This window comes from Vanessa atalanta, chromosome 20 (genome assembly GCF_905147765.1).
Source record: "Vanessa atalanta chromosome 20, ilVanAtal1.2, whole genome shotgun sequence".
NCBI lineage: Eukaryota > Metazoa > Arthropoda > Insecta > Lepidoptera > Nymphalidae > Vanessa > Vanessa atalanta.
In genome coordinates, this window is record NC_061890.1 from 6,260,624 (window position 1) to 6,276,877 (window position 16,254).

Sequence of the window (16,254 nt, forward strand, 5' to 3'; positions counted from 1 at the left end):
GATTTGTTTCACAAAACTATTAGAAAATTACTAACATTTATATTTTCGTCCTTGTCAAATTATAATGCTTATGTTAGGATAAAGCTAGTTACGATTACAGGCTAAGGAGCTCACTTCGAATCTGTAACTTTATCATCGCTAGACGTACCGTAAATCGTTCTGAAATATACTTCTTTGCAGACAGAGTTATGTTGCAGAAACGCTAATCGCATAGACAACATGGGTGTGAATATATAGAAAATATATGTATCGTTGAACTCTCATATCAATTAAACTAAGTTTAAATATTTTAACAGCAAAGATATGCCAACCCTAGAGCCCTGTTGCTACGAGGAAATGGAAACCTTTCCCACATAATAAACTCGATATCAACCAGTAATATAAACATTGTAACATTACAAGTTTATTAAGAAATTGTGTTGCATTTGTATTTAGTTACATTTGTTATGTTATAATTTAGTCGGTCGACTAAATATTTTCTTTATACTTAATAAAGTATACTTACTTTATTCTAAGTATAAGTAATGCCCGTAAATGTGAGATTTGATCCTTTTTGAGAATTTCATTGAAATTAGATACGTCCAGATTTCCTCATGATGATGTCCTTTACCGCCAAGTATGAAATGAATTACAAACACAAATAAATTTGAACGCATGAAAATTCAGTGGTGCTTGCCTGGGTTTGAACCCGCTATCATCGCTTGAGTTGAGTCATCTCGGATTTACATATATCATATATATACGTAATGCCTCTACAGAAAAACAAAAATATGTATCAAGTTTGGATCATAACACTATCACAGAAACAAATTATTGTTATAAATAACATAAGATTCTCTCATTACTGCAATATATAAGGTTTTCCAGTCGAGTCAAAAAGTATCAATGCCAGCTATGTTTCTATTTTTAAAATGCAATCTAAAGTTAGTAAAGTAAAGGCGATAAACTTGTCGCTTTGAACCTAACATCTGATCAGGAAGTAGGTACAAATGCTTGGTCATCTCAATTAGTTCCAAGAGTAGTAACTTTAGTATGACCAGCAAGGTATTAAGGTCTATAAAGATAGTATTAAGTATCCTCTGCGAGAACATGTTCCGAATAATAATCGTCTTTATTATTTGTTGTAGTCTTTGGTCGTCAGCTGTTTTAAAAAAGTAGTCATATGTCTATGTTCCTTGGAAACAAGCTTTCTTCGTACCAAATTTATTAATTTCGGTTCACTGGTTTCACCGTGAAAAGCGACAAACAGACAGACTTTCTTTCGCGTTTAGAATATTAGTATCTTATATATTAATAGCGTAATTCGTTTTTAGTCCCAGTGATTATGGGAATTGGGACCGTAGCTGCACATAAAAAATCGGTTATGGTCTCATTTTGAAGAGCTCCGTCCGTAGACGTGCAGAAAAATAAAGATGATTCTTGATTGCAATTAAGTGAATTGTTACAATTCAGTAAAAGTTACTGGCCGGAAATAATTAAAAACTTAACAAAATTAAAGTAAATTGTTATCGACAAAATACAATTCTAACTGAACTAATAAATAATCTCTCGTCTCGTGAACAAGACATTCGTAGATAATGTCGAAATATCGAGCTCCAACAAATAAAAATAAAAAACATGGTAAATATCCCGTTTTAAATACTGTTAGTAATGAATACTATTTGACATTAAAAATTTCATTTAAATAAGGTTTCATCATTTTGGCGCTAAATGTAGATGAGTGTCTTGCAGTTTATAATGAAATCAAAACACAACCTGCCATAGGTTCCGAAACTCCTAAAAAATCTTTTGAATAAACGCGAAGTTTCGCGGGAGACCCACTAGTATATATTATTTTAATAGTTGTAATACTGCAGTCATGTTTTCTGAATTGCCTTAAGGTTGACTCGTAGAGAATGCCTTCAGGCACTCAGTCCCGTTTTGTACCAACTACAATAAATTGGTCAATTAAATTTTATAAATTAATATTAAGTGTTCACTTATTGCAATTATTTAAACTAACACCTGTATCAATTTGGTTTTCGTGTACAAATTATCAGATGTAAAACATTCAATTTGCATGGATCTCTGTGATGTTAGTGAATTTTATACTATTGGCGCCTCCGAAGAATTTCCTTATATTTCCTGTGATAAAAAAAAAAACTTATTGTCGAATCAGATGTAAATAATACATGCTGGTGACATGGATTAGTCTTAGATGATATCCATATTTTTATTTCATTTGACACTATCATTATTTTTTACGTTTCGCACGTAATAATAAATTTTGTGAGTGTGGTGATGTTCACCGTCTTTTTTTCACTTTAAACATTTAAATCTTTTGCATAGGAATATTGGTTTCAACACATATTCAACCATAATAAATTATTTAATTCATTCATCTTCCGTGATAAAACGATAACATCATTTTTCAAAGTTTGAATGTTTTATGAAGTAGATATTAAATAAATATAAAACGTAATTACTTTAATGTTGATTGAAAACATAAGCGAGTAATGTGAATGAGCTTACGATTTTATTTGGTATAAAAGTACTTATACAGTAGTAGTAGTAATTAATTAATTATAATCAATTCGTATAGTTTCTCAACATTATGAAACAACGTTTTCTAATAGATGCGTCAGTTATTGTTGAAATTATTAGAAACTTTTTATAGGGCGTCGTTAGTATTGTAAAATAAGTATTAAATATATAATTATATAAATTTAAACACATACCTTTTTAAATTGGTGGAATTGAGACAATACTGAGTTGTCGGTTTTTCTTAGTAGAATATCTTCTGCTTCTTCTTCCTAGTCGTTTACTCATTACTGAGGGTCGTGACCACCATGTGTGTGGCTCCTTTACACTTCGCACCACCTTCCTCCAGGTATTCCTATTCTGTGCCATTCGTAGGCAAGCCTGGGCATTTGATCCTGTAGACGCCTTTACCTTGTCTAACCACCGGGACGGCGCTCTTCCCCTACCTCTCTTTCTCTCCACGTGGCCAACCATTATAAGTTTGTCCAGACTGTCCTCCTCCCTAGCCGCATGGCCAAACAAACGAAGTACGCATTGAGTAATATATTAATATACGTTTTAATTAATGCTATATAGTGACCATTCAAAAGTACTTATAATTATTTCTATAACTAAAGAATATCTTCAAATGTATTTAGCACTTATAAGCTAAACAATCAAGTATAACTCCAGCCTTTAAATAATTGAGCTCATCTAGGTGTCTAACTTACAGCGAGAGTTTCGTGTCTGTCAACGACTTTAACATACAAATACTACATGCCAGTATATGTCTGACATATGTAACAAAGACTATGTATTCAGATTTCTGAAAAAAATAATCTATACGACTCTCGCTCAACCTATTGTTCGTTGATGGGACTATGTCAGAAACTTTCACGCGACTATCTAAAACCATCATTACAAAGCTTTGACGCGATGGCTGAACGTATAGAACACAAATAAAAAACGTTAATTGTTTATACATAGCTAAGATTTTTCACATAAGTGTTGAGTTTTATGTTTAAAAGGATAAATGTTGAGCAGCTACACACAATAGGCTAGATATAACTCATTCTATTAGCTGCCACCGCAACCGCGGATTTGACTGACGATTGGGGGGTGTTCGTGACCCCATTTGACCTCTACCAAGGACTTGTTGATAACAATAGTAACCGCAAAACTTTGTTATATCAACGGAAACAGAGAATGAGGAAAATACAAATGATCAATCGTTGTATATTTAATGTTCAATGTGATTCTCTGTTTTAATCTGCATATATAATGAAGTAACATACAATATCAAAGATACTGTGTACTGGTATTATAAAACAAACATTGTTTTTCTTTTACAAAAAATAAATAAATAACGTAAGTCGAAATTTTCTTTAACTGTTTATTATAGCAGAATTTATATTTGAATATCATCAGGGGATTAGTAAGTGCAATAGCAGAAACTGTCAGCAATTTAAACTGAAGTGTTAGATACAAGGTCTTTGTAGTTGTTACTGTAGATTTATTGTAGGCAGGCAGACAAACTGGCCAACTGATGGCCACCTTCGCCAAACGGATGCCCACTAAAGTGTTATGCCCATTAAAGTTTCTCACACATTAGTCAAAAGTATCTGCCAGCTCTCGGTGTATAAAGTTTTTTAGCAGTAACTGTTTTGTATTAACCCGCAATACTTTTCTTCTAGAAACTTGACGGTATATTTAATAAACCGGCTTGAGTTCGAGTACATCAAACAACTTGTATTTCTTTAAATAAACATAAGAGATCGACGCGTTGGTAATATATATTATTAGTAGTCTGCGGTCCTAATATCTATAAAATTGGAACGAAATTAAAAAGTTTATTTATATCGAACTGTACAAAATGCTTTATTTATATCTTTTATGAGTATCATGTTTTGAAGACAATTATGAAACCTCTACATTATGACATTCTCGTTTCATATGTTATCCTAGTACTTTTGAACTTCACGACCTTATATCTATATGACATGAACTATATAACAAACAGTTATAAAAGTTTATTATTATTAAATAAAATCAGTTAATATACACAATGTTTCTGACGTCTTGTTTACCAAATACCAACTTACCAACCTTGCTGTGACCTTAATAATTTACTTTATCATCTTTTATCAATATATCAACAGCCTTGGCTTTCTTTGTCAGTTTTTTTAAACATATAAAAATAATATTATTATTTATAAATCAGAAATGATAATATTATATTATGTGTAAATTAACATCAAATGAGTGATCATAATTATTGAAATTTTAAACAATAAGTGCAAGACTTATTTCGTAATTTATGTGGAATTTGCACTTTTATGTAATAAATATAGAAATTGCTAAATAGTCCGCAATTAAATATACTACAATTGTCACCCTGAATGTGTGCGGCTGCTTTTATATTAAAATAGCACTATCACATAAGTAGAATCTAATAAAACTGACACCGACGCTTTGGCCGAATGTTCTGCTACTATATAAATATCACGTCCTATGTTATAAGCATATAGTTTTTCTAGTGCGTCACGATATAATTAAAGGTAGTGTGAACAGCGTGAGCTATCGACTAAACCGTCGGTCCGGCTTAGTAAGCTTTAAGCTGACAGGCCCATTTTTATCGCTATCACTTGTTGCTAATCAGCAAACGTTATTAAAAAGATTATTATTTCACAGAGAGATTTGTGTAATCTTTGTAAAAGTCAAAGTTTATAATCCGATTCTCTTTGTTGTAATACAATAATAATATTATGAACGATTATGTTCACTTATATGTAATTCATACAATTAAAAACGACAAATATCCTAAGTTAGCCTTGATTTTTAAAACATTGATTAAAGTGAGTTTAACTTTTTACTCGAATCTGAAATTTAATTGGTCGATGACGCGATGGGTAACGAATGAGCGTTCTGTATTCAGTCAAATTAGTTAATCTGACTTTAATTAGCGTTTCAACAATATTGGTGCTTTATTTTTTTCTTATTAAGCATGTTATGTCTTAATCGTAAACAACTAATTGTATATCTGTTATTATAAGTGAAGGCGACACTAGCCTACGAAATTTACCTTTAATATCCCTTACATTTGATCTGAAAAAAATATTTATCATATGTACCTATTATAAAATGTGTCAATAATAAGTGTGTGCTTGTTTACATAGATAGGGTAGGCAGATATCACAGTTCCAAATAAACTGCATCAAATAAATAACATAAACATGTAGTTATTATCTTGGGTATAGTGGATTATTCCATTCAAAGTGTAAATTATGAATAGAAAATCTACCTGCCCTATGTATGTTTTGATTACTATACTAGTAAACATAATTATTTTCATTTTGATTATCTAAAAGTTATAATTTATTTATAGTTTATTTCCATAAACAAAAATCTTATTTTTGTTATAGAAATGAACTACGACTTATGACTTTTATTTACACTTTCATACACTAAGTACAATGTTATGTTAACGGTAATAAATTAAAAAGTCAACTTCCTTTGTTTTCTTATACTACACCGTCCGTAACAATCTGCATGTACGTTAATCGTTTTTTATGTGTTTTTACGTTTAGTCGGTTAACATACATTACGTATGTTTTATTTTCATATACAAAAATCTCAGGTAATAACATTTTTGCTAAAATACAATGTTATGTTAACGCTACTAAATGAAAGAGTCAACGTCCTTTATTTCCTTATACTGTTCGTAACATTCCTATATTATAGTATATGCAATTGTTACACGACTACGATCTGAACTTTGCCTCCCAATGAGGGAGAAAGCAAGCCGTCACTCACTTAAGATATCTCCACAATTTCTATTTGGAGTGCACCCTATGATAGTGTGTGCCAGTTTAAGTTGACAATATTGTTAAATCGAACGTGTTTCTTGTTAAGATAGGTTTTAAAATATATTTAGCTCTCCTCGACGTGCTCTGCGGGTGGAATGTAAATATATATAATTTAACTTTGATTAATAATTAATTTATTGTTTTGGTCATTAGTTTTGTGTTAACGATATTATAGTTATGGTAAAAAAATCAGAAGATTACGTAATTAATTTAAGCTGAAGTGGATGATCTTATAAATTTTAGTGATACTAGGAAAACAATATTTGTGTTTTATTTCGTGAGGAAAACTGTATTAGGTGAAGAGCCGACACTGTTATATCCAACGACAGCATGGTGTAATGAGCACTAAATAAACGTTCTAAACACAAAAAGGCACTTTTCCCAGTAGTGTGTTACCTACAGACTCTAAGTATTATTTTAATAGAGCAAAGTAGAAAATAGTTTTAATTGTTGTTATACTTTTGTTCCAGGTGGCAGCGACGTCGAGCGAGATGAGCGAGCGCGAGCGGTACCGCGCGCCGCCGCAACCCGAGCCTCCACCGCACCGCGTGCGCGCCTCGGATCTCTACCCGCGCATGCGCACGCACTACGACGAGCCCGGTTTGGAATCCGGTTTCGCTCCAATATGCGGCGAATTTGTACAGGTATAAATATTTCCCAATTTAAAGGTTAAAGGATCTTTCAATCGTTCGATTTCGCTATAAATTTTCAATGATAAATTATAGCCAATAGGTATTTTAGCAAAAAATATTATCAAAATAGTGAACTATTTGGTACCATACAAATATATTTATTAATAAACTAAGAAATTAATTATTTAAAAACCTAAAAATAGATAACAACGAAAAACTTACAGATTGACCGATACTTACTTATAATTTATTTAATTAGTATCTCACTTATTATCTAATTGTTATATACCGTAAGTTTCGAGTATCGAACAGTTTAATTAATTTGGTAGGTATTGTATAATTGTTAATTATTTTTGTTATGTATGTATGTAGGTAACATTAAATACTGTATTATAAATCTATGTATAAAAAATAAACGAGTGATTCGCTCATATTAACATTATTTTTTTAGTGAATTTAGTTTAAATATTAATAATCCCAATCAATACTACTGTAAATGTATCATGATAAAATGTATATACCATTGTATACTTTTAAAAACTATTAATTTATAATAAGTGTAGAAATAATTTAAATTCAGTGAAATAACCGAACACCACGACGCGTCCGTAGAGCCCATTCAACGCTTGAAGCAACGCATTCATAAATATATTTATTACATATATTGGTTGTATATTGAAGAGATACTTCGAGAATGTTTTAAAATATGTATTTATCCAATCGAATACAATTTGGGAGTATCTTTACCTAATATTATTCAGTACTTTATCGCTAATTTTAGACAGATAGACTGCTATTACCTTTAAGAATTTATTTTCTCTATATCTGGTCAAACGATGCATTTTGTGGTCATTATATAATCTGTACTGATAATAGACACTGGCGAAGCAGTGTGACGTTGATTACTAACATAATTAATAAGCTAAAAGTTATTTGTAATAGATATTTGTATACACGACGGTATTAAAGGTCATCAGGTCGGGCCGAGTTGAACGAACCGTGTTATGTGATTTTATCTGTGTGTATGCATTATAATTGCAAGTTCATTGAAATTGTTTAATACTCAATATTTAAACTGGCATTTACAGATATTATATTAAGTTTTAGTCAAGGAACAAATGTGTGAAGTTCGTAATGGTAGACGTATGTAGGGTCCGATATAGGGGAGGACTCCGGAGCTACAGCTCTGGGCATTCCACGGGAGAGGACGCTTTTCCGACTAAAAATTTAATATCATAAGTACAGATATAATAAATCAACATAGTTATGATTGTTAAACTAATTTAATTTATCGCGCAAATTTATTAAAAACCCGTTTGAAAAAAAAAATCAATTTATTTGGAAAATAATTAAGGGCGACTTCCGTTGTTGATCCAGGATCTTCAAACTTTAAATTCCTGAAACTATTCCATACTTGCAATTTTATTGGCCGCACACTGGCCACACACAACATCACATACATTACTATGACCCAATGTAAGTAGCTAAAGTACTTGTGTTCCTTATGATTTATATAATAAAATATATTAAGAGATAACATTTTGTTTAGACATTTTCAATCATAACAGCGATCAATATACCTGTAAATAATATAATTAGTGACAATATTATTTTATAAAATAATCAAAGCCTTTTACACAAACATAATAAGCAATCTCTTACAAGCCCATTTTAAAGGTCACTTTATAAGAGTAATTAAATCCAAAGCTCCTACTGGTCCGGAATGTAGATTATATCGAGAAGAACCACCAATAAAAAAAGTCTTCAACGCTATAAATTAGCCTCGACTTTGTTAATATTCTGTAGAGAAAATACTATTGATGTGAGAATACATACCACAGATCTTTGTAAATATTATAAATGTCTACAAAATTGTGTTTTTTCTTATGTATAAGTAATTATAAGAACTGTTACACAACTCTTAGGTACAACTTAGACACCATGTCAGTAAGCGCATTATGCCGTGCCTAATAAGAATGTATAAATATTAAATGTGATATAACAATTAGGTAAAGTGTTTAAATAAATGGTTAACCTGCCTTAATCCCCGTGGATGAAACGGTCTTCTCTTATGTGGAATTCGTACTACTTTTTCCATTCCATGACGAGCGGAAATATTTAAGGCGTGAAAGTAGACACATTGTTACTTTGCCGTTGCTAATTAACAAGGGTTAACACTTAGCAAGAGTCATTGACACCATTAAGCGATTAAAGTATATTATAATATTTAAATGGCATAATATATGTAATCGCTTGGTACATATTAAGTATAAAAACAAATGCTTTTTATTTATTTTTAATCAATTAATAAACTTTTATCATATATTGCCACTGTAAAAGAATTTCCTACGATCTCATTAATGTATGGCTAGGTTCAACAGATTACCGGGTCGTAACTCGTACCACAGTTATAAATAATAATTATTATTATATTTATCAATTAACTTACATAGTACACAACTATTAATTAATATTTATAAATATTAAAAATAAACAAAATATTTTTTTATACATATAACCATAATTTTACTTTAATAAATATATATTTATTGCACTTCAAATACCAGGCTATCATAACAATGTGGCGCTCTCTCCGCAGTGGGTGGGCCGCACGGCAGACGGCGGTACGATTGCGATGTCAAACTACCGGCTTCACTTGCAGCCGCGAAGGCGTGGCGGGCCCGGTGCTTCGGTGCCGTTACGGCTTATTGACGCACTGGAGATCCGTGATTTACTCTGCTTATATATACTCTGTAAACACGGCCGACAATTAAAGTAAGTATCTCCTAAGTAACTCTTATGTCCTGTTACTGTAAAATTGCGGAGTGCACTCTATTTAATATAAGAAATTAACATAAACTTTATTACTTGTGTTACCTGACCTACACAGGATGCGAAGAATTACGCATATTCTGGCACAGTGCACATAATTATAAGCTTTTACAAAAGGATCCCACAAAATCTTCAACTTCAACCTAACAACTTCATAGTACATCTTGAGAACTAAGGCATCGCTTTCAGCCCGTTTAAAAAAATAGATACACAACACACATTTTTGATTAAAAACACCCTGAGATTCTTTTACCGGCTCTTCTACGTCTGAGGTCTTCCTTCCCGAACTGGTGATAGATTTATGCCAATTAATGAGCAAGTGTAACTCGTGAGAGTCGAGTGAAGATTTCGAATTTTAATGAAAGTTACTTACGTCGTCTATAGACGGTGCAAACTTACCATCAGGTGACCGATTTGCCTCTATGCTTTCAAATATTCAATTAAAAGAACATAAATATTGTAAGTGATATTATATTAGTCTCTTTACACATGTAACAGCCATTCTGTGACGAAATGATTACGAAGGGACGTTCTCAAGTTACATATTGAGTAAGTCATTTGTGTTTACCGCAAATGACAACTAATGGCGCAAGTGCTTACAACTTATTGTTTGTTTATTGTTTTTCAATATACTTTAAGAGCTCGTATTATCTTTGCCTGTTGTAACTGTACTGTTTGTAATATTTGACTTAACGTATGAATGCTACTTCATGAACTTTTGTTAAGAAATAGAGACTTCAATGTTTTTAATAGCGTGTGCATTATACGAATACATTCCACTTTTGTGGAAATACATTTGGCTTATTTTCATCCGACTCATACAGGTTTTCATTCCCGAACACAAAATAATTATAAGGGTAGTAAGAGTCTCGAGCCCGATTATGTTTTGCTTTGGCTAAGAATCAGTATCATATGACCAGGACAACATAGATTCCCGTGGTTATCAAACAATATTATATAATATATTAAAACAACTTAATAATCTATCACCGTCGATATCTTCTTTCCATAATTTTCATTTATTTGCCACGGTCTGTTTCATTATTTATAACCTTGCTTACCGGTTCAACAGGTTCTCGATATAACGTAATTGTTCCCTCTTAAGGCAGTGTTATGAACATTTCGAGTTGAATACAAACACTATTTATAATTATAAAACTGGATGATATATATTTGTTTGAGAAACTCGCTATAACTACAGGAATAATTTTAATTCGTTCTATCTATTTTTAATGGCTTATAGGACTTTAAGACTGGTATGTAGTTTATATCGTAACGAGGACGAGGCGTATCCTCAATATCACTATAAAAATACTTATGAAAAGTATCCGATACATCGGAAATGAGGAATCCGTTTTAAAGTAAAAATAACCCATGCTAGCTTAAAAGAGTTAATGTTTATGTTTAATACGTGAGATTCTCCATTAGGTACATCATTTGTAAGAATTCAAATAGTATTTAAATATTTAATCCAGCTTTTTTATAGTTTTGTTCTATACTTAACTTCTCTATTCATAGTCCAGTTATTCAAACTATGTATTATCTATAAAATGTAAATAAAAGATCATCTTTAATAGACTCAGCAAACCTACACCTAACCGCGTGTAACAATTTTTCTTTATAATATTATTAAAATAAAGTTGTGTTACATTTTTATATTCAGATATAAATGAATGTCTACAAATAAAATCATTTTTAATAGTTATACATACCTTAATTACAATAACTGATAAATATTATTATTACTACAATTGCAGATGCTCATTCAACACAGGAGATCAATGCGTTGAATGGTGGAGAAGACTGAACACGGCTTTAGTTCCCATTGGTTCTCTGCAAGAAACGTTCGCAGCTGCATATGCCGCCTGGGCCAAGGAACTACCTCCCACGTCCGTCCATAAGGCGCTCATGAGGGCGTCACAAGCCCCTCAACGACATTGGTTCGGACCTGAGGTAACCGCTCGGCGATTATGCTGCCCTAATACTTTCAAAAGCACTAAAAAACTTACAACAAAATCCGTCATATATAAAATACATTTATTTTATATAATACTAACCAATTAACATTAAAAAAATGGGTATCTTATACTAATCTTTGCGAAAAAAATAATAATATTAGTTTAAACTGACGCGTCCTATTGTTCCATTATTTTCTTAAAGAAAGGTTTCACGCTTTTTAAATATTACTGAAAGTTTATAAATACTCGTCGTTGAATAAATCTAGAATTATTTCAAGTAATTACTCACTGAGAAAGATGGCTTCGATAACACGTTTTGCAACGCTCTGGTTTTACTTAACTTAATATAAATAATTTATAACGATAATCTGAAATAAGTGCTTCTTTAACTCGTTTTATGAACGTTTAAAAGGTTGAATAACATTATAGAAGAAAAAATATTGTTATCATACAAATTCCATTGATATCATGAGGTCAAAGGTATGAAAACAGTGTAATCTTAGGTCAGCCAGTATTTTTTTATTGCACAATTGATACTTGTACATATTACATGTGAAATTTTGTTTAAGAATTTTACAAATAAGTACCATACCATGTTACATGTGAAATTTTGTTTAAGTATTTTACAAATAAGTACCATACCTTGTTATAAGATGTAGGTTTTTTTTTTTATTTATATTCCCATATTAAGAAATTATCGATCAGAACACGTATGAAAGTGGTCTCCAGTAAACAAGTATTGGTTTGTCTGATCTCTAGTTGGAACGACTCGGTTTCACGACTAAAGGCGCGTGGCGCGTCACCGCTGCCAATGCAGAGTACAAGCTATGCCCCTCTTACCCGCCGCTGCTCATCGTGCCGGCCTGCATCGGTGACGAAGACCTGGACTCCGTAGCACGGTGAGACTGAGACTTATTTGATGTTATAAATAATAATAATAATTTATAAAACAGTCACTGTTTAATATTGACTTCCGATCTTACTGAATAAACAGAAATGATTCTTCAACCCTTTTATTGTTCCCTGGTATCTTTACCTTCTAATATAATATAGCTTTATTTATCATTTAATAGTTTGTCCTAAAAGTTATATAAAAAAAAATTATTAACGTAAGGACGCAATGAAGCGATTTGTTGATAAAATTATGTGAGAAAGAAGTTTTAATTTATGACACCGATCATTTAGTTTGATTCTAACAGTCGAAGGTAAAACGAATCGATAAAGTTTGAATACTCTCTTGAATGAACGGTAATTATCTCGGCCTAGTTTCCGCGCAATGCGGCGTATTCCGGCGGTGGTTTGGCGCCACCGGTCCACGGGTGCGGTGATAGCGCGCTCGTCGCAGCCGGAAGTCGGGTGGCTTGGCTGGCGTTCCAGCGAAGACGAACGATTATTAGCCGCATTCGTCACGGCGTGTAACCAGGATAGGCCTACTCCTAACAAGGTAAATGGTAGCACTAGCTACGGCCCGACAAATTAGATTATAATCAACACTTTTCTTTTGGAGTATGCGCTAACAAACGGTCAGAGTCGAGTTTAATATGGCATGGCGGCCTGCGTCATTACGCTTTTATATTTTAATTTTTATACGTTTATTATTAAAAAAATAATTCTTACTTTTAACTTTATCATTAAAAAAAACATATTTCAAAAGCAATAAATCGGTGTCGCCTGTTCCAGCAACTGAAGCTGCTGATAGTGGACGCGCGCTCGTACGCGTCCGCGGTCACGAACCGCGCGCGCGGGGGCGGCTGCGAGTGCGCACAGTACTACCCCGCCGCCGACATACAGTTCATGAGCCTGCCCAACATACACCACGTGCGCCGCAGCTTCCAGCAGATGCGCGCGCTCTCCGCTGAGCCCGGGGAGCAGGCCAAGTAAGACGAGGACGGCATACCGTTAATAAAATATAAAAATAGGCAACTTTCCTATTCGATGACGCACTAGGAAATAATTGTGGCGTGAGTAACTGGATGTGTCTTGTCCCAGCTGGCACAGCAACCTGGAGCGCACGGTGTGGCCGCAGTACGTGTGCGGCGTGGCGCGCGCGGCGACGGCGGTGGCGCGCGCGGCGCACGCGGGCCGGCCCGTGCTCGTGCACTGCTCGGACGGCTGGGACCGCACGCCGCAGCTCGTGGCCGCCGCGCAGCTCATACTCGACCCCTACTACCGCACGCTGCAGGTACGCACGCACGCTACGCGCTACACGCACACTGAACGATAGATTAGATAGATATTTAACTTATACATTTTTAGATACAAATATTCATTTTAATAGAGGGATAGTCCTAATACTTTCGTTACTGGCTGTCAGTGGGTTAAAACTGTTACATATGAATGAAATTAATTAAATGAAAACAGTTTTTTTGGGGTCACTCTATGCTATTTCTTTAAATGCGTTAGTAAAGTCAGATCAATCATGTAATCTCAAATCAAATCAAATCAAATAAATCTTGAAATTAGAATTAAATTATCCAAATACATGGAAGAATATATAAAATCAAAGATGTCTTAATGAAAATTATCGATTAATCTTATTATCTTTTAGGGATTCCGGATACTAATCGAGCGGGAGTGGTTGGACTTCGGACATAAGTTCGCGGATCGTTGTGGACATCAATTCGGCGCAGAAGACCCTAACGAACGATCTCCCATCTTCCTGCAGTGGCTACACGTCGTTTACCAGATGATGTTGCAGTATCCCTGCAGCTTCGAATTCAATGAAGCTTATCTAGTGAGTAACTGTCGAGTTAAAGTTACTAAATCAAACCCGCTATAATGTTCCATTTACAGAATGTGCCTTCTAGCCTTATACAATATTGTTTATTGATAATATTCTATTACAATGCCTGGGAATTAATCCAATAGCAATTGCAAGAAAGCTGTGGCGTCAGGCTTAAGTCTGACAAATCCTCTCTTAGGGTCGAATACCTCCAACGACTTCCGCCCCCGTCATTCTAATAGGATTTGCCGGGGAGTAAATAGGATAAAAACGATCGAACGATTGACGGTGACATGAATCTACTACAGATAAAGCTGGCGACGCACGTGCACTCGTGCATGTTCGGCACGTTCCTGTGCAACACGAGCCGCGAGCGCGCCGAGTGCCGCGCGAGCGACACGACCGCGCAGGTGTGGCACCTGCTGCGCGCGCCCGCCTACCGCAACCACCTCTACACGCCGCCGCACCACCCGCACGAGCAGGTACCCGCCGACGCTACGGGCCAGAAAAAATAGCATATGCACATCATATGCACATAAATAAAAGCCGCGACGCACTCACCCTAAGAATCTATCGGATCTGCTAACGTGCGGTGCCCGCCCGCAGGTGATCTGGCCGGAGTGCAGCGTGCGCGCGATGCAGGTGTGGTGGGGGCTGCTGCGCGGCGAGCGCGAGCGGGAGCCGCCGCGCGCCGCGCCCGCGCCGCCCGCCGCGCCCGCCGCGCCCGCCGCCGCGCCGCACGCCAACGGTGACTATGCGTCGTGATCTTTTTCCTCGATAATATTATCAAATCATTTGTGAGAAATCACCTGTACCAGTGACGGCTGCCTTTTTGGTTCACTCTAATATAATTATATTTTTTATCTTTCTTTTTGTTTTAAATATTCCTTATTGAACGAGCTGTTAATATATTTCTGTTTTACTGATTTATATTTATCTCTGTTCCTCTGTACTTTTATTAATCTGCCTCATTGAAATAACTTCATTTTTGAATACTAATTGCAGGTTTAATGACGAAGACTAGATCCTGTGATAACCTGCTTAGCGAGGGAGAGAAGAGAACTACGCAGAGGAGATGCAGCGACCCAAATTTGGCGCCAGATGTTATGTAAGCTATGATATTTTTATTTACAAAAATTATGTTCGGTTTTAATTTACCAATTTCTCTGTTCTTCAAATTGAAGAAAATTAGATTCATTTAATGGATATTTTTTTCTAGGAAATTATCATTGGTAGTAAACGGCGGCCCAACTGCGGAACGCTCAGAGGGCGAAGCTCCTGTACTCACAGACAGCTGCGTCGAGCAGCTGACGGGAGATACTGATACGGAAACTGACCAGGTAAAGCGAGTGTTTTTTTTAAGTAAATTAGTCGTGTTGTAAATTAGTTAACACAACAATAATAAGTAACACCGGTAGAACGTTTGAAGGAGAACTACATATAAAATGAAGTTTTAAATTATTGAATATTGAATAATTCAAAATATTTTATTTATTTCTTTACAGTTTAATTTAAACAGAAATAATTATTAGTTAAACGTTAATAGCGCAATGGTTTTACGGGCCGTCTAGCGATGTAAAAAGTCGCAGACTTAGTCCCGACTCTGACACAAGTGATAAGCTTAAAAGGGAGGGAAATAGGATAATTCCTTAATTAATTTGGGGCATTGCTACACTTCTTTTTTTTAATAAAAACGAGTTATCATTTACCAGTTAGAACTTTAGTTATTATTAACCTCTCACAAT

The 16,254-nt window shown here is 34.5% G+C and overlaps 2 protein-coding genes across 5 annotated transcripts in view; one reads left to right on the forward strand and one right to left on the reverse strand.

Moving 5' to 3' along the window:
- The window catches only part of LOC125071783 (myotubularin-related protein 4), a 77,434-nt gene that overhangs the window by 58,800 nt on the left and 2,380 nt on the right, over positions 1-16,254 (forward strand). For 3 of the 4 annotated variants that reach the window (XM_047682154.1, XM_047682152.1, XM_047682151.1), the window contains 12 exons: positions 6,836-7,009; positions 9,597-9,772; positions 11,587-11,782; positions 12,547-12,686; positions 13,054-13,231; positions 13,468-13,664; positions 13,777-13,969; positions 14,336-14,521; positions 14,818-14,991; positions 15,116-15,257; positions 15,515-15,617; positions 15,729-15,849. In XM_047682154.1, coding sequence (XP_047538110.1) covers positions 6,857-7,009; positions 9,597-9,772; positions 11,587-11,782; positions 12,547-12,686; positions 13,054-13,231; positions 13,468-13,664; positions 13,777-13,969; positions 14,336-14,521; positions 14,818-14,991; positions 15,116-15,257; positions 15,515-15,617; positions 15,729-15,849 — 1,959 coding nt within the window. In that variant the 5' untranslated portion in view covers positions 6,836-6,856. The remainder of the gene's footprint in view (positions 1-6,835; positions 7,010-9,596; positions 9,773-11,586; positions 11,783-12,546; positions 12,687-13,053; positions 13,232-13,467; positions 13,665-13,776; positions 13,970-14,335; positions 14,522-14,817; positions 14,992-15,115; positions 15,258-15,514; positions 15,618-15,728; positions 15,850-16,254) is intronic. The other variant, XM_047682155.1, reaches the window with a different exon arrangement.
- The window catches only part of LOC125071785 (lysosomal acid glucosylceramidase-like), a 41,335-nt gene continuing 38,101 nt past the window's right edge, over positions 13,021-16,254 (reverse strand). The window contains exon 13 of the mRNA XM_047682159.1: positions 13,021-13,023. The gene's annotated coding sequence lies outside the window, so the exon portion shown is untranslated. The remainder of the gene's footprint in view (positions 13,024-16,254) is intronic.